The 19,175-nt window shown below is 36.8% G+C and overlaps 1 protein-coding gene across 3 annotated transcripts; it reads right to left on the bottom strand.

Annotated features, from left to right (window-relative positions):
- Positions 1-7,302: 7,302 nt before the first annotated feature.
- On the bottom strand, positions 7,303-18,654 carry LOC112727377 (TNF receptor-associated factor homolog 1a). Of its 3 annotated transcripts, none has more exons than XM_025777097.3 (13): positions 18,457-18,654; positions 17,472-17,687; positions 17,281-17,392; positions 16,709-16,797; positions 16,509-16,577; positions 16,290-16,422; positions 14,979-15,137; positions 14,251-14,599; positions 13,345-13,457; positions 11,969-12,116; positions 9,790-10,253; positions 9,499-9,697; positions 7,303-8,830 (listed from the first exon to the last, which is right to left on the bottom strand). In XM_025777097.3, the coding sequence occupies exons 2-13, from the start codon at positions 17,644-17,646 to the stop codon at positions 7,469-7,471; spliced, it is 3,372 nt and encodes a 1,123-aa protein (XP_025632882.1). In that variant the 5' UTR covers positions 17,647-17,687; positions 18,457-18,654; the 3' UTR covers positions 7,303-7,468. The 3 variants fall into 3 exon arrangements, with proteins under 3 accessions (XP_025632882.1, XP_025632883.1, XP_072065363.1); XM_025777098.3 differs by having other exon boundaries at positions 18,216-18,601; XM_072209262.1 differs by having other exon boundaries at positions 18,192-18,596.
- Between the last annotated feature and the right edge of the window lie 521 nt (positions 18,655-19,175).

The following is a 19,175-nucleotide window of genomic DNA, read 5'->3' as shown; positions in this document are numbered from 1 at the left end:
CTAACGGTGGCACAAACGTTGGGTGCATAAGCCACTTTGGGCGTTGCCACTGACGTTGGTACCCAACGTTGGTGCACCAACATTCGTCTGGTCACATGTGCGCGTCGCCCACGCGTACGCGTCAAAGCTGCTTTTTGTCATATCACGCATGTGCGTCGCCCATGCGTGTGCGAGACTGGCTAATTTCCCACTTTCACGCATACGCGTCACATCAAATTTTTCCAAGTTTTTATTGAAGACGTTGGTGTGCAACATTTGTGGCAACGTTGGCACACCAACATTGGCACTTCCTTTGCTTGCAACGTTGCCAGCAATGTTGGTGAGCCAACTTTAGGCTACCAACATTGCTTTTCATGCTTGGAACGTTGGTGAGCAACGTTGGTGAGCCAACTTTGGCCACCAAAGTTGCTTCTATCTTCCTTGTCGACATTTGTGGCAACGTTGGTGAGCCAAATTTGGCCACCAACGTTGCTTCCTCCTTTCCTTGTTAACGTTTATGGCAATGTTGGTGAGCCAACTTTGGCTACCAACCTTGCTTCCTCCTCCATAGGCATTGTTTATGGCAACGTTGGTGAGTCAACTTTGGCCACCAACGTTGTCTCCTCTACTTCTTCTTTGCTCTTCTTTGGCTTCTTCTTACCTATCATCAACCAAACAAAATGCATCAATGTATTGCCATAATTATAAGATAATGCATCATTCATTGCATCAAGTAAATCTTGCATAAATCTCATGAAAAATGCACATAATTAACAATGTTTGATTGAATCAAGACATGCATACATTTCTCATCAAAATGCTTACTTATTGCCTAATAAAGTGAATGAAACCAAATGTAAACTAATGAAAAAGGCTTGTGAAACTAACCTAAGATACCTAGGCATCAAGCATCTAAAAAATTAATAGTAGCTGTTGTTAAAGATCCCTTTAAGAGATCGAAAGTCATAGGCCAACACAAATGCCAAAAATATACATAAAAGAGTTCATAAAAAAGATCCCACAAGCCGGGCCTTAACAGAAACATCAAACAGAGCCAATTAGAGAGTTTGAATAGTCGACAGGAAAGGACGACGGGTTAGCAGCAGAAGTTGGAGGGGTCGGAGGAATCTATTCGGCAACAGAAGTCGGAACGGCCTTAGGATGAGCAGATGAACTCAGCAAAAGCCCCTCGGATGGACTGACCTCACGAGGAGAAGCGCTGCACAGCCGTCTTCAACTCGGAGTCAGCGGGAGGATGAGGAGGAAAGACAATTTTCCCCTCGATTACAACCTTATCAGGATGAAGAGGAGACAGGTCAAGATTGGGAGCAATAACCCGAACCTGGTCCTTTAACACCCTGAACACCTCTTCCGTCCCTTCCACAACCGACTCCTCCAAGTCTATGTAACACTCCCTCAGCTGCTCCATCTTCTTTTTCAACTTTAGATTCTCCCTAAAATCCCTATCATGACTTTCTTGAGGCTTTTTTAGCAAGTTCTCAGCCAAAGCACAGGAAGCGGCAGACTCCCTCTCCCTATCTAGAGCTTTGAAGAGTTCGGCCTCCAATCTTATTTTTTCCTCTTCCAACCCCTTCTCAGCCTCCTTAAGAGTAGCCACCTCGGAATGAAGGGCCTCCAAAAAATGCTGTCTAGCATTTAGAAGAGCCTTTTCAAACTCCTTAAGGAAAGCATATCATACTCCAGCAATCCGGATCCCCCCTCGAATTAAGACTTTGAGGTGATTTTTGATAGAAGCATCGTCCATGGAAATAAAACTATGAGGAAGAACGTGCCTCTTGCAAAACTTCACCCCATCAAACCCAGCATCATTAATGCTAAGGACATTGGATTCTGCAGTTGGTGCGCGAAATTGTGATCATCAACAATGGCGCCAAAGGACTTGGGGCTCTTAAACGTGAATCACACTTTGTCACAATTCTGCACAACTAACCAGCAAGTGCACTGGGTCGTCCAAGTAATACCTTACGTGAGTAAGGGTCGATCCCACGGAGACTGTTGGCTTGAAGCAAGCTATGGTCACCTTGTAAATCTCAGTCAGGCGAATTCAGATGGTGATGGAGAATTGATAATTAAAAGATAAATAGAACATAAAATAAAGATAGAGATACTTATGTAATTCTTTGGTTGGAATTTCATATAAGCGTATGAAGATGCATTGTTCCTCCTGAACCTCTACTTTCTTATTGCCTTCTTCCAATCATTCATACTCCTTTCCATGGCAAGCTTTATGTTGGGCATCACCATTGTCAATAGCTACTTCCCGTCCTCTCAGTGAAAACATTCCAAATGCGCTGTCACCGCACGGCTAATCATCTGTCGGTTCTCGATCATGTCGGAATAGAATCCATTGATCCTTTTGCGTCTGTCACACACCCCACAATCGCGAGTTTGAAGTTCGTCACAGTCATCCCTTCCCAGATCCTACTCAGAATACCACAGACAAAGTTTAGACGTTCCGAATCTTAGGAATGGCTACCAATAATTCTAGCCTATACCACGAAGGTTCCAATCTTAGATTAGAAACCCAAGAGATACACATTCAAGCTTGTTTGCATGTAGAACGGAAGTGGTTGTCAGTCACGCGTTCATAGGTGAGAATGGTGATGAGTGTCACATAATCATCACATTCATCATGTTCTTGGGTGCGAATGAATATCTTGGAGAAGAAATAGACTTGAGTTGAATAGAAAAATAATAGTACTTTGTATTAATTCATGAAGAACAGCAGAGCTCCACACCTTAATCTATGGTGTGTAGAAACTCCACCGGTGAAAATACATAAGAACAAGGTCTAGGCATGGCCGAATGGCCAGCCTCCAAACGTGTCTAAGATAGCATAAGGCTTCTCAAAGATCCAAAAGTATGAAAATACAATAGCAAAAGGTCCTATTTATAGAAAACTAGTAGCCTAGGGTTACAGAAATAAGTGATTAATGCAGAAATCTTCTTCAGGGCCCACTTGGTATGTGCTTGGGCTGAGCATTGAAGCTTTCATGTGTAGAGAGTTTTCTTGGAGTTAAACGCCAGCTTTTGTGCCAGTTTGGGCGTTTAACTCCAGCTTTTGTGCCAGTTTTGGAGTTAAACACCAGAATTCTTGAGCTGACTTGGAATGCCTATTTGGGCCATCAAATCTTGGGCAAAGTATGGACTATTATCTATTTTTGGAAAGCCCAGGATGTCTACTTTCCAACGCAATTGAGAGCGCGCCAATTGGGCTTCTGTAGCTCCAGAAAATCCACTTTGAGTACAGGGAGGTCAGAATCCAACAGCATCTGCAGTCCTTTTTCAGCCTCTGAATCAGATTTTTGCTCAGGTCCCTCAATTTCAGCCAGAAAATACCTGAAATCACAGAAAAACACACAAACTCATAGTAAAGTCCAGAAATGTGATTTTTAAATAAAAAATAATAAAAATATAATAAAAACTAATTAAAATATACTAAAAATATACTAAAAATAATGCCAAAAAGCATATAAATTATCCGCTCATCAACAGTCTTCCTCTTTTTAGAGGTCGGCACCGAAAAGGGAAGAACTGGAGGAGTAAGAGCTAGAGAAGGAGGAGGAAGGGGAGGAGAAAGAGAAGGGTTTACCGATTTGCTTTGAGAGGAAGACGTACTCGACTTGCTACTCTTCTGCAGCTGAACAGCTCGGGCACGGGCATTTCTCTTCGCCTCCTAGACCTTTTGATATGCTAAAGACCCGCTTTTCATTTTTACTACAAAAAGAAAGGAAAGGACATCAATAACAAGTCGGAAAAATGGTAATTGCCTAGATAATAACAATAAAGAAGGCTACCTAGTTCAGTACGGACAAAGCTCGGAGTCCCGAGTAGAAATTTTTTGGTGTCAAGGTTTGGAGCCCTTCCCCAAGCCTCTCGAAAAAAATCGACTGCAGCTTCCTCGACCTCATCCAAACTACCAAATTACATTTTTCAACAGGGGTTGCCTCCGCCCAATACAATTGAAACCGAGGTTCATTGGCTTCATTCAAGAAAAAGGGATGGTGACCCTTAACCTCTCAAACCTTGAAAAAGAAGTTTTTAAGGTCATGAAATGACTCATCAAATATAGAGAATACTTTCCGACCTTGGATAGCCTAGAAAGAAACCCATTGTTGCTTGTTTTGTTTATTCAAAGCACTAAAAGACTTCGTCAAATGGAAAAGATAAAAAAAGATTCTTAAAGAGATCGAAAATCCAAGTTCATGGCTTGTAAGCTGGTAAATCTTAAGGAACCTCCAAAAATTGGGATGAAGTTTGGAAGGAGCCACCCTACAGTGGGACAACACTTCTATCTCAAAATCAGAAAAGGGCAAGGTAACCCCCAAACGAGTAAATAAACAGTCATACAAAAAAATAAAATGAGGCTCTGACTTTGTAACCTCCTAGAACAAACTCGGTCCTCAGGGTTAGGGGCAATTATTTCATATTTGGCTTCGTCCTCAACAAAATTACAGATCCTTTGATGCTTACAAAGTTCTTTTACAAAAATATTATCGACAATGGGGTTGGACACAAGGACAAAGGAATCTATCCATTGCAACAAATCATCAAAAATATGGGAAGACATTTTTTGAAAACAAAGGTGCGATGTACGGAATACCTACATTACACAAAAAGAAAAAGAATCATCACTAGCAAGTTCGAAACAAAGGAAGTTTCTTTAAAAGCACAGCCACAGAGAAACAACATTTTGAAGAAAAAGCAAGGGTCCTCAATGCATAGAACGTTGAAAAGATACATAAAAACTACACAGAACAAGCAATACACTTAGTTTATCAGGCATAGACCACGATAACAGTATGAACATGGTGAAAGGTATGAGAAACTAACTTTTGGGGGAGAAAAACGAAGGGAGTTCTCAACGAAAGAGAACCAATCGTCTTGAGGCACCGAATGATGGAAAACGAAAAGATTGGAAGACGAAAAAAGCACAGAAAGACAAAAAAGAAAGTTTATAGGGAAAGACGAAAAAGAAGAAAGAGAGAAATGGTCAAAGTACTTATAAGACACCAGGGGCAAAAGCGTAAAAAGCCCCACTCATTTAAACAGCGCGTCGTTACTAATGTAACTGCTCCCCACGTGTCAATACGAAAAGCCAACAGACGCGACGATTGGCAAGCCTGAAACCATGTTGGTTTTCAATCCAAAATCACGTCGATCTTTCAACTTGAAAAGAAGAAACCGACCTGACTATCTCCGACTTTAGCCAATATTCGAATCCGATTCAAAATGAAGAGATCGGACTCGAGTAGGAGCACTGTTCATACCCTGGCCCAAAACGTAAGCCATGCCCACTAAAGCTGAAAGGCCTAATAAAGAGAATGGCCTCTACCGTTTATTCGACCTCTTTAAGGAGGTCGAATCCGACGAAAACGGGCAGCTTATGCTCATCCAAGTAAGTAACCGCCTCCCTGAATCTCTCACCCACTTCTAGAAGATAGATCCTAACAATCCTATGATAAAGAAACGGTTATCTACCATCAGAAGTGGAACTATTCCAACGGTGGTTATTGGCTCATCTCCTATAAGTACCCTGACACACTCAGAACATTTAAGTTCCAATACACAAAAAACCTGCTAAAACCCTTGCTGACTTAGGCATCGGAATGTTTTACAGGTACCAGTCCCCGCTTTCTCACGAACAACTCGGACAACAGTCACAGGACATGAGACAAGTCGGAACACATTCTATTGAGGATTTGGGCCTCACTTACAAGCCCAAAGACAACTCCATTTCAAGTAACCCTCGGAACAAGGTACCAAAACGAATAAAGTGCTTTACTATTCTCTTGTACTTGGTTAGCTAACAGCAACCCCAAAATCCAAAATTAAAATGTTTCTATGCAATCATACACTATCCTATGCAAAACTCAAATTGAAGATGCTTACATAGAATCGCAACAAAATTTTGAAACAAATTTAATGATTATAATTATTTGTTTCCATCAAGTAATCACATAATTCACATTGACATGGGAAGTACATATCAAATATCCGAGCCTTATATCAGTCTCACCAATAAGGTACTGGATAAGGGTATTTTAGCCTTTTTATAAATAAATTCTAAATATTTTAGTCTTTTTAAATTGAATTCATATTTTATTTCAAATACAATTAAACAACCTTAAATCTAAAATTATATATTTATTTTTTCGAAACAATATTAAGCTTTGATTTTGAATTTCATGCTTATTTATATATTATATATTATGCTTTTATAATTGTAAAATATTCAAATTGTTTCAATTATGATATTTTAAGTGTAACTATGTAATACTAAAAGATTTCAATAAAGAAAACTTTTTACGGAAAAGTTTTAAAATATGAGAGGGTTAGTGCACATTTTATTTCCTAAAATATATATATATATATATATATATATATATAATATATATATAACTCCAAGAGCTAAATCCATAATCTTTTTAATTTTAATATAAAATAATTACTATTTTGCCCAAGTCAAATTTGTTATTAACCACAATTCATAAAAAAAAGTAGATTAAATACACTACTGGCTATTAATACATGAAATGATACCAATACATGAGTTTCATTGGATATAATATCATGTAAAAATAATATAATAGACTCAATAATATAATTAATAATATATTTTAATAAGTAAATCGTTTTTTCAAATGTGATCAACAGAAATAATAAGAAGACCCTTGCATCCTAAAAATAAGTTTATGCTTACTACACCTTTATCGTACCATCGTTGCGCATTAGGCCTAACTTGAAAGTTGTCTCTACAATCAATTTTTAAAGTCAAACAAAGAATAAATTATTATTTCTAATCATAAAATTTTAAAACAGACAATTTAACTACATATAAATAAAATTAATTTTGTACTCACAAAAATAATTTTTATGTGATAAAAATACTCAATTATTAATTTTATTTAATGATAAATTTATTAAAATTTCAAATTTTTATAGGTAAAAATGACAAATCTTTTTCATCTTTTGTGAATACAGAATTTTTTTTATTTATGAATAAATTTGTCAATATTTTTTATTTTTTTTGTATTGGTCAATATTTTAAACTTTAATAGATAAAAATAGTAGTTCACTCTACCTCAATACAATCATTACGATACCAAGGCATATATCTTCCAAATAAAAACATGGCCTGCTTACAACAGATTTATCTTCGATTTGGATGCCTCTAGTTCAACGCTTGAAATCTATTTTCGAAATGAATGTAATAGTGCCTAAACATCCCCGAAAACCGAAACCCCAGAACTCTTGAACGCTTAGAAATAACGATAATTCGGGAAGTCAGGACATGTCTACTTTCAATAAAAACTGGAAGCAAATTACTCAGCAGCTCTCTTTACAAAATATTTTATCAAGGGATTACAACCTCACTCCAATCCAACGCAACCCAACAATCTCCTCAAGTACATTATTACTTTTGTTTACTACTAATGTGTAGGCAACCTTCCTGATCCTTTTTCCTCTAGGAACCATTTGAAGGCCTGAATACAGTATAGCCATTGACACCACTCGTGTTTGAGTAATCTTGATAGTATGAGTAACCATCATTTTGCGTATTTCTCATTCCTAAATAAGACAGATCGGATCCAGCCACCCCCCACTGGTTTGGCATCATCCTATCTACCTTGCCATTTCCATATGGTAGTGTACTCACCTGGGGAAGATAATCCCTCAGTGAGTCAAAATGCCCACCAGATGAGCTATAACCTTGCTGAAACCCAGGATCATGGTAACTATGTGACCGCTCAAACCTACAACTGCTTGACGACCCCAAATCATTTGTACCTAAGTCTCCAGGAAAAGTGAACTGCCGATTTAGCAACTGCGGTCCATCATTGGGTGACTGGAAGACAGAACTTGCACTGGTTGTCTCCCCGAAACTTTGTTCATCATCAAGCAGATCATTTATGATATCAAGATGTGGGAACTCATCCACGAGCAATCCTTGGCTCTGACACCCCGATGTGCAGGCTAGGATCTCACTGGGTATATTTCCCAGAGATCTACTGTGTACCGACCTGTAGAAGTCAAGGTTTTGAACTTCATTAAGTCGTGAAGGTGGTTCATAGTGCATACTCCTGCTGGCTTCCCTTTGTGAGCCGTCAAGCCACTGCAGGCCATTCTGTAAAATATCCTGTGTAATCATGCCAAAGGGAAGAGCAGACTGGCCAGCATTAGAATCCATTTTGTCCGAGCTATGCGACACATATACTGGTGATGATGCCAGGGGGGGTGGTTGTGAGTAACCAGGAGTTTGGTTTACGCCTGAATTGGAGCTGGAATGACTGAGACTAGCAGAGGCCACAGGGTTTCCTATTATTGCATTCCTGTAAGACTGAGGAACATAATTATGAGTTGCAGAAGAGGGATCAGGACCTAAGCAACCAGTTGCACTCACTGAGCGTGCAACTAGTGGAGTTGTTTGCACCATGGAAATAACAGGGGCAGTTGGTCTGGGACCAGGAACTAGAGGAGCACTTGAAGGCCGTGACATCATAGGCAATTGGGACATTGATCTCTCGGTTAATCTAGGGGGTGAAGTCTTCTGGAATTCTCTCTTGGACACAATTGTTACTTGGGATACCGTAGTTAAATATGCATCTTTGTCAGTGTGCTGTGAACCACTTAAAGATGTTTTCCTGACATGAACAGGATCTACAGTAGCACTAGCGTGGTGTTCTGACTTCATTTTAACAGATGAGAGTAAGCTCCCTTGAGGACTGCTTGGTGAGGATGGCACCACTGATGTCTTCTCTTTCTGTAGGCTTTCTATTTCAACAGATCTTTCAACATCAATACATTCTTCAGTGCTCTGCTCGTCTTCCTATCAATTAGAAAAGTAGGAGGGAGTAATATCAGGCTCAAACTGCAACAGTACTATGAAAAGATACTTCAATATAAGATTGGACACATTAAAATCATCTATTAAAAATGAGACTAGTTTGTAGCAGGAAAAAAAAAGATTAAAAAAGCATGGGATGATTACAAAAATTAAGGAAAAGAATTCACCTATCCATTTTTACTACCATTTCAAATCAAGTTTCCTGCTATTTCAACATAAAGCATCTAGGGCATTGCTACATAGATACAAAGGGATTTATCTAAAATTATGGTTTGGAAGCAGTATAAAAAACTATTGTAAAATCACATCTGAATGATGGGAGGGAAAAAAAAATATAAGCATCATTGTTGAGCGTTCAATTCCTGTGTAGATCATTCTCTAGATATGAAAGCTATATTGAAACATCATCAACTTCTTTTGGCCCTAGAGTATCAAATTACTTTGCCAGACTTGGAGCAAAATAAGGCAAACAAGATCAGCAGTCATCTCATATCCAAGATCTTTTAAAATGTCTTTTGAAGTGATTCTCAATGAAGAAACCAATCTGGCTCTCCAAGTAGGAAGTGAGACATCTTGAAAACAATGGGCAAAAACATGACATATCCAGTAATTATAGCAAATTGTACAAGATATCTCGAAACTAAGACCACCTTGCTATCATGCTTCTCAAGCCACTTTAATCGATCCTGCAAGCAAAGAACACCACTCTCGGGCTCAAATTGACCAACTTTACCACTTCCTGATGCATTATTAATGTCCCCAACCTCTGCAGTGGAACCAGATAGCTGACTATCCATTTCAGTTGTCCAACTACCTCCACCGCATGATGTTTTACCTTGGTTCTTACTTCTACAGATACATAGTGCCAAATCAATAACATGCATAAATCATTGAAAATCAAAATCCATCCACATGAAACACACCATGAGCTATATGGTTACCTGCTAGGGGACTTTTGGACTTTGTAATTTGAAAATGAGTTCCGGTCATTCATCACTGCAGATGGCAACGAATCAGTGGAGCATGTTGAAGAACTGTCATCCATCACTAAACTGCTTCTCTTCTCAGCAATTCCATTTTGCATAGATGAAAGGCTGCCTACGCCATTGCTACTAGCCTCAGTTGTAGGATGAATTTCTGATGCATCAGTATCCCAATTAGCAGGACTAGCATCTCTGTCTTCTGAGTCAAGCTGAAGCACTTCACCAACTCCATCAATGGAGTCTGAAGCATCAGACACAACATCCAGGGCTTCAAACTTTTCATCCTGAGTATGAACTTCCTCCATGTTAGAATCCTTTTTCTCATCAGCAGCATTTTCATGGTGCTTGTCAAGTACAGCCATGGTTGGCCTCTCCTCCCTCCCTTTATCCTTTCCTTTTCGATTGTTCCGTTTCTGTTTGGCCTGAAGTGAAAGAACTATTTTCAGAAAACCCAACCAACACAAAAACATGCACATCAGGAAAGCAAGCAATTCAAAAGAATGTGAACATCTGGAAAAATATCATTAGAGTATACTAAAACGGCTTATAAGGTATTAAGGTTGCGTTTAGAAGAGAGACTGAGACTGAGAGACAGAGACTAGGAGACAGAGACTAGAAGACAGAGACAGAGAGACAGAGACTTAATAAGTCTTTATAGCATTTGGTGTAAAGTGTATAGGACTGAGTTATGTCTCAATATCTTGTTTGGTTTAAGATAAAAATAGAGACTTAAATAAGTGAAATTACTAAAATACCCTTATTAATTAAAACCCTAACCCTACCCATGCAGCCACCCACCAAACCCTTTCCCGTTTTCCCATCTCTGTTTTCTTGCTCTCTCTCTCTCTCTCATCTCTTTCTACTATTCCCCTTGAAGCACCCCACATCTTCACCATAACCTACATCCACAAAACCTTTGGAGGAACCCTAAGTTGAACCCAAATCGAAAACACCACTGGAAGACGAAGACGAAGTTGATGAAGAACACAGAAGAAGGATCATACACCAAACCCTTCTTCCTTAAGATCTTTGAATCCTTTTCGGGATCTTTTTCCTCCCTGGATGATAAATTGGAAGTGTTGACGAGATCATTGAAAACGGTGATATTGTTGCCCTCAGCTTCTTGTGGCTGTTCCTCTTCTTCGGATTGGAGAGGTTCCTTCTTTTCGTTGAGCTTCTTTGGTGAAGATTTCTTCTTCCTCAGATCTCCAATTCCGCCCCTTGTTCTTCTCTTTCATTTCTTGATTTTGAAATCCTCTTGTTTATGATTGTTGAATCTGATTTTGACATATGTTTATGAGATTGTTGTTGTTCTTGGTCTTATTGCTGTTGGTGGTGGTGGAATTCGGTAATGGCAGAGATACGGTGGTGGGGGTGAGAGGTGTGCTGAGGTTGGGGGGTGAGAGGTGAGGGATATGAAGTGTTGGCAGTGGGGTGGCAATGGAAGGACTATGAGGGGCAGACTTGGAATATAAAATTCCGAATGAGGGCATTTTAGCAAAGAAATATCAATAAAGTTTCAATCTCCATCCCCAAAAGTTTCAATCCCTTGTGTCCCCACTTTCTAGAGGTACCGAAGGGACTGAGTGTTCCAAGACTGAAATTTTATTTCCAGTCTCTGACCACCAAACATGATATTGAGTTTCAATCCCCTCAGTCTTAGTCTCGGTACCTCAAAACAAACACAGCCTAGTGGCGAAAATAATCCAAGTTTCCAAATCATTATCCCGAAAAAAGATATGTAGAAAAGAATCAAAAGATCTAAGACACGTAGAAAATACATTAATAAAGTTGAATCATGCAAGCCAAGAAATGAACTCATTACAAACCAATATTCAAAGCATGGGATTTAAGATAGAAACTCAATATAATGTCAAAAAATAGTAATGTATTTTGCTGCTGTTCATTACAAATAACAGGATAATGTGATTATTTTATAATACTTGTTATTTATGATTCATTTTCTAAGAAAGATTTAATCTTGACTCGAGTTTTAAAATAAATTATTAACTGGAAATATCAGATGATTGCATATGAATCTCAATCAGATATTCTAGTATAACCAATTTTGTTAAGATGACACAGGATGTAGCATCAGTAAAATCAAATTTATGATATCTGAAGATGAGTGCCAAACCTGTTTCTTCTTATTTTTCTTTTCCCTATCATTAAGTCCACGTTTTGCTTTCTGCTCACTTTCTGCTAACCATGCTGCCTCTTCGCGGATGAGTTCCTCTTGTCTCTTCAGGGCAACAGCTTCCTGGTATGAAACCTCAATCTTATTGCTGCACCAATGAAATAGTTAATTAGTACATCATAATCCATTCGTCTCTTAAAGATACAAGTCAACATAAAACTAAATTATATCAATGAAATGAATGAGCAATACAAACATTGTAAACAGATTATATATTACCAAAACCAGGTGTATACAATCCACACTTCATACATGAAGAACACAAAGCATGCGCTGCCAAATATTTTGACAAGCACTTGCTCACTATTGCATTGATAATTATATTAGACTACAAGACTGTGGACAAGCTTCCACTGAACTCAAGCTTATTGCGAATCATCATATATGAGACTTTAAATATAATGCTAGCTGCGCATCATTTCTTATTGTCTCAAATGGAAGATATAATCAAGTTCCACATACATGTCCCATGGTTATCCATTATCATCAAGTCATAGAGTCATTACTCAATACGGTTCAGAAGATTAGATAGTACACACTTAGTTACAGAGTATCATGTCATCTACTGGAAACAAGGTCAAAAGCCCTCACTTCACAGTTCACATCCTCTGAAATATAATAGATAAGAATTCTCTACTCTGTAGAAGAAACATTCCAGAAGTCTTTGCAGACAACCCTAAACTGCAAATCTGAGGTTATGAATAGACAAACTTATTGGTAATTATAATTGCCATTGTATAGGATCAATAATAGTCTTGGAATTTCCAAAAGATGCCCAAGACAAGTTCTGGCCATTACATCTGAAATAACATAGGAGGCAAGCCATGTACTCTACTTCTCAGAAAAGAAAGTTACTGAACTCTCATAAGAAACTCTAATCCTCTTCAAAAACACAAAATTGTAAAGAACTTTTAAATTTTAAAATGAAAGTAAAACTTGAAAATATATGAAATATGAAATTGGTTAGCATCATAGCTGAGTGATGTCAATTTAAACAGGCCCCTTCAGAATGATCAACAAACCCCTACATGCGGAGCCCTAAAATTTAATTCAGGAGGTAACAGAGCTAAAATAAAGAATAGTAGAGAAACAGTTAATAAAGAATAATTGAAGAATCAATAACTAAGGAAGACACTCCTCCACAACAAATTTCTCTGTAAAGTGAAAACATGAGTATGTATTCACTCTTAATTCAACAGAATGTGCCATGATCATTGCCCATTAAATGATCTTAAGTGTGAATACTCCCTTAAGCTTACTTTAAATATATAAGTAAATTTTAGAGTATCTTTTCTAAGATATAATTGCATTACTACCTGAATATATGAGCAAGGACAAAAATTTCCAAAGTCCTACGACCCAATTCTGTAAGGCGCCTTTCATCACGCTCAATAGAATCTTTATTGAAGTCCTCCCCAGTGTTTCCATCCTGCCAAAAGAGGTGATCCAGGTTTCTTAACACTCAAGAATTACTAAAGTATCAATTGCCCTTTAGGCATTTGGTGCACCTGATGATATAAAACTTCAATAAAGGAATAGGACAACTAATTGTATAAAATACTACCTCCAGTCAAACATAACTATCCTGTTTGGTTAATCTTTTCTGCACATAAATAACAGTCCTGCTGATAAGATCTAGAGAAGATAAATTATTTTTTTCTTATCATATCCCTATTATTATCGAGAAGAAAGAATAGTTGAAAGAAGTAATAAAGACATGAAGATTTGTCAAGTTAGATAATACTGTAAAATGCATCAAAATTACGCAAATCCACATACATAATTAATCATTTATTTAATCTCTCTTCACATTTATAACAGGACAGTTACTTTTACTGGAGGGAATAGCTGATAAGATCTTATACTGTCAATGTTGATAAATACTGCAATGGTAAACTGCTCTATGCAAACATATTTGTCATGAAAAACCAGCAATCTAGCAAAAATCATAAATCCTAAGACCAAGAATACCAAACCAGCAACCTATACACAACACTATAAACAGTGTCTTTGATCAAGATGACAAACTCATAAACAATGGCTGAAATCCAGTCTTTGACATTTTGGATGGTCAATATCTAAAAAGATATCTAGGGTCATAACAGAGAGAATCAGATTATTATACTAACAAAATCAGATCCAGTGCACTTGCTAATTGCTACTATCACCAGCCATCAGCATACTTCCTCAATCACATTTTACAAAAACAAATTATTATTCACCTTTGTACGATTTTGAGGACCCTTCTCATCTTTTGGAGGAAGAGGTTCTATAGCCGCCCTCTCAAGTAGAAGAAGAACATCATCCACCAGAACAAACATATCTTTCTCAACGCGAACAATTGGTGCTGGCAGTTCCTCAACATCCAACAATTTTGCCGTACCTTTCTTTGACGTAGTATGGCCTTCAAGAGCCTTCAGTCCACTATATAAGGAGTCCATTACTAAAGTAGAAGTCACTTCTTTCTCTATAAAGAAATGCTTTACAACTACTTTCAAAATTACATCTGTCTTTTCCTGAGACATGCGGCACCTAGAAGCTTGGTCAATTTCCCGCCAGAATGTACAGAAGCTGCAAATGCAAATTACCATTAGATTCAATAAATCAAAGATATGAAGTTGGATTTGGGTCCTCTAAAGTGAGTTTCTGCTTAATGTGGGAAGTCATTTACCAACTTTGAATCATTAAGGAGGACCCACCATACAATTGAAGTTATTAATCTAACATTGATTACCCCATTACCTTCTCCTTTTCACATTTGCTCAGTTTAGAGGGTCTGAATCCTAGTATGTTATAACTTATATATGATTGAATGGTTCGAGTATTAACTTACAGATGGTCATGGGCTACATAGTTTGATATGCCACCTTTTCAGGAAAAATTTTGGAGCATGATAATAATTACAGGTAAACATAACCAGTTAATAGTTCTAGAGAAGAGCATAGAATACCTCAACCACCTAGCTTTATCCTCTATCAACTTCCCAAGTTTGCCTCTTCTCTCCTCCACAAAACGACGGCAAATCTGTTCCACATTTGTCAAATACACCCTTACAAGTTCTCTCCTATACTGACAATCAAGGCAACGAAAAGGCCTGTCAGCTTTCTCCCTGTGCATAAATAACAAAAAAAATATGGTCACACATCTGAAGCAAAAATTCCAAGGAGCACTGCACCACTGCAGCAAAAGTGCAAAACGACAACATCCAACCTGACGCCAGCATAAGCATTACTTAAAACTCAGTTTAAAACAAACACAAGACAGGACAACCAACATACAAACAAGCAGCAATCAATTTACTTTGCACTTCTGTTAGTACATTATTTCCCAGATTGTCCAGAACAATGCACAGATAGATTCTAGAGATTCATTTGCTACATGTCAATTTGGATTACCATTTTTCAACAAATTCATTCGCTACAGCTAATGCTTCTATACACTCATCCTTCCTCCTATTTTCATGTAAAGATATTCCCTATCTTTATCTCTATGGAATTCTTCATCAATCCAAAAGAGATAATGTAGTAACAAGGTGAAGAACACCCTGGGATCCCCAACCATTAAAGTTCAACTTTGAATTCAAAATAAAAATAAAATATAAAAAATAAAAAATAAAAAAACAATATGAATGTTGCAAAGTTTGGATTCAAGGAAACCAGAATGGTGAAGGAAGCTGAGTCCTGTTAAAATATAACAAGAACTCCATCGAACTTGAAGCAGATTGTAGTTAAATCCAGCCATAAGAACCAAATAGAAAATAACACTGTACTAACATAGAAAAAACAGTTATCCTCTACCTTCAACAGAAAATTCAGAGTTTAACTTAGGTGAAATCAGAAATAATCATTGAAGATATTAAAGGATTAGAAAAGGCAACAAATGCAGTCCATGGGTTACAACCTACTTCAAAAATGATAAGAGAATAAGAATGAAGTTTTTATAGAACCAACTTGACCAAAACTTTTCTTGCCAGCTTTTCATCAATCCAAATAAAACCTATATTTGACAACAACAACAACAACAACAACAACAAAAAGATGACAAGAAGAAGACAATAACAAATCTTGCCGGCTTTCTCATATCCTGTAGTAGGTATTGGAAAGGACCAATCACTGTCACTAGCAGAATTACATTCATTATCTTTTATATTAGATAAGTAAATAAATGGAGTCAAGATTATGCACTATATAATATACATTTATACATAATGATGTATGGCTGTGTGGATCTTTGTAAGATTAGTAAAATAGATCATATGTACCTAATGACTTGAACTTGAGCTTTTATAATCAGATTGTCAGAAGTGTCAACAAATCCATCATACACCTTCGAGAGCTCCATGAATTTTTTCCATCCCCAGTCATGCTCCTTCTTCCAAAATCGGTGCAACGTATCTAGAAAACTCGAGAGAAAACCACTTAACAATGACGTTAGACTAATTGTGAACTCCGACAGCTAAGCCTACTATTAGCAAACATACCAGAATACTTTGATTTCTTTGGGTCTTTATTGACCACAGCTATGGTGAATTGAGCAAAATGACTCCATCCTGTATTACAAATAAAAAAGTGAGAAAGTTTTTTAAAAAAATGCAAAACGAAATCAATTACTATCAGATCGATAGATGATGGTAAAATTAACAATCATCAAAGAAATCAGAAGAGTCTAGAAGACTCCAACCTGGAAGAAGTTTGTCATGATTTGCAACACAAAGAAACAGAGAGAGATGATTGCAGACATCACAACCTTGTGGGTAAATTAAAATATACCTGTCACACCACATCATGATTAGGTTAAAAACTAAACTGATATGTACGCCATACACAGCGACGGCAAGCTTTTTCACGTTATAAGGACTGCCTAAGGAAACAATACATTGCGATCGTAACATGAAAAGGATGAAGAATCAGTAATTGTGAGACATGGAGGCTCTAAGCAGCAAGCAACTTGGTTTTTAATTAATCTATTAATTTACTACGAAAAATATCAGTCATCAACTTATAGGTAAAAAGCAGCGCAAACTAGTATAGTTTTCTTTTCAACGTAGACCTTCCATCAGTGAGGCATGAACTTTCCTGTAGCCTTCTCAACACATGCAGTTGAAATCCCTAGTGCTATACGGGTAGTTCATATCTTTGATTACCTTGTTATAAATATTCGTAGATAGATTTAAATTAAAATGATGTCAAAAAATTTAGATACTTAAGCGCTAAAGCACATTGAGACCAGTAAGTTTATTGAAAGCACCATACCACTTGTAGCCGCCAACCTCAAATGCATTACTGCGAAGTTCCCGTTTGGTAATCTGAGAAAATTTTTCTATCTTCCATGTATATTTTCCATATAACTCAGACGGTTTTGGTCCTGTAAAGAAGGAAAATTTTAAACTTAAATTTCATCAACAATAGAAAAGTAACATTTTTGACAATTATAGATTCACCACCATCGTCATCGTCATCAGTGTCCCAATAAGGGGGTGAAGTCGAGGGGATTCCATTCTCCACCTGCTCAGAAGACCGCCACTCAGCCAGTGCTTCCCCAGTTTGACATCGCTGCCCACTTAACATTCCCTCCACGGACTTCCCAACTCCAGGTTCCTCAATAGCAATCCCAGCCATCCCTATCAAGCACTATTGCCTTAACACTCCTCTTATAACAGCTGTCAGATAAGAACACAAATAATGCATCAAACCTAGCCCCTCAAACCCCAAATCGCATTACAACACAGTGAACCATTCATACATCATTCCGCAATAATTAAATCACTCAAACACGTAAGGCTAATATTTTCAACCACATCAGAGAAAGTCCTACTATATATTAAACGATTATTAAATAACAAATACAGAAGCAAGGCACATTGTCACGATAAACTGAAAGAAGCGTAAAAATTCTAAAACAAAAAAAAATCAAATTCCAATAGTTCATCAATTGACACCAAAGATAAACATCAGTTAATGAAAGGAGTGGTACCTTCCCCCTCATGTCTCAAAGTCCAAAACATAATAATTAAAACTTACATTTCTAATAAACCCAAAAACCCACCTCTAAAAAATTAAACTAAAAAAGAAAAAAAAAAACCCATGAACAAAACCCTAAAACAGAAATTAAAAAGTTGACAATAACTAAAGCGAAAACCAATGAAGAAAAAATAGAAACATGCCCAAAATAAATCGAAAAAACGAACATGACGGCAAGAGCCAGCTCGATGACGCAAATTGCATGAAAAAGCAGAACCCAAATCCCGCAGAGAAAAAATTCGATGTCCGAAATCAAAACCAAGATCTCAGGCAACGGTTTCCCGCGGAGAAACACTGATCGAAATCGAAGAAATGGCTCAGATGAAATGCTCCGAGAACAAACGCAAAATAGATTATTAGGGAAAAAACGGCGTCGTATTAGATGGTTACAAATTAGGGTACACGAACCTGGAACCAAAGAAGGAGATAATAATTAATAGGGCTATGGTGCGTGAAAGGGAGCAATTCGGAGTTCTGAGATTTTAGAGAGAGAAAGGCGAAGAGAGAGATGGAGGTGAGGAGCAACGGAGAGCAAAGGCATAACCCAGAAAATGAATATAGAATTTAATTTTTTTAAAAAGAGTAAAAAACTGAAAAATAAAAAAATACTTGATAAAAACGGAACAAAAACCGAACAAAAATATTCGATATTAAATATGAATTTTTCAAATAATATTTTAGAATTTAAATTTTTATACGATTTTTTATAAATTTGATTAAAAATTAAAACATTTTTATTTTTAAAAATTAGTAATTTTTTATTAATTATATATTTTTTTGTAATTTTTAAAAATATTATTAGTTATAGACAAAAGAATCACAAAAATATATATATTTAGTAAAAAATTACTAAATTTTAAGAATAAAAATATATTATTTTTCTGATCATTCTTAAAAAAAATTGTATCAAAATTCAATTTCTAAAATATTTTATGAGAATACATATTTAATATTGAGTATTTTTGTCACATTTTTAAATTATTTAAAAATATTTTTTGATAAATTTGGGTATATTTTTTTTAACAACAAAATTATTCGGATGTATTTTTTATTTTTTCAAAAATAAAATAAAAAATAATAAGGATTTTCCTCACTATTTAAAGTTTGAAAATAACCAATGTTATTAA

This window comes from Arachis hypogaea, chromosome 12 (assembly GCF_003086295.3).
Source record: "Arachis hypogaea cultivar Tifrunner chromosome 12, arahy.Tifrunner.gnm2.J5K5, whole genome shotgun sequence".
Lineage (NCBI taxonomy): Eukaryota > Viridiplantae > Streptophyta > Magnoliopsida > Fabales > Fabaceae > Arachis > Arachis hypogaea.
The sequence above is the reverse complement of the archived record's forward strand: the minus strand, read 5'-3'. Positions and strand labels throughout refer to the sequence as shown.

What these genes read in the sequence shown, in the direction of transcription:
- LOC112727377 (XM_025777097.3), bottom strand. Translation starts at nt 17,646, where the DNA reads ATGGCTGGGATTGCTATTGAGGAACCTGGAGTTGGGAAGTCCGTGGAG. An exon ending in AGAAAAATAAGAAGAAACAG is followed by an intron (nt 10,254 to 11,968) that starts GTTTGGCACTCA and finishes CTTTCACTTCAG; the next exon opens with GCCAAACAGAAACGGAACAA. An exon ending in TTGAGAAGCATGATAGCAAG is followed by an intron (nt 8,831 to 9,498) that starts GTGGTCTTAGTT and finishes TCTAATTGATAG; the next exon opens with GAAGACGAGCAGAGCACTGA.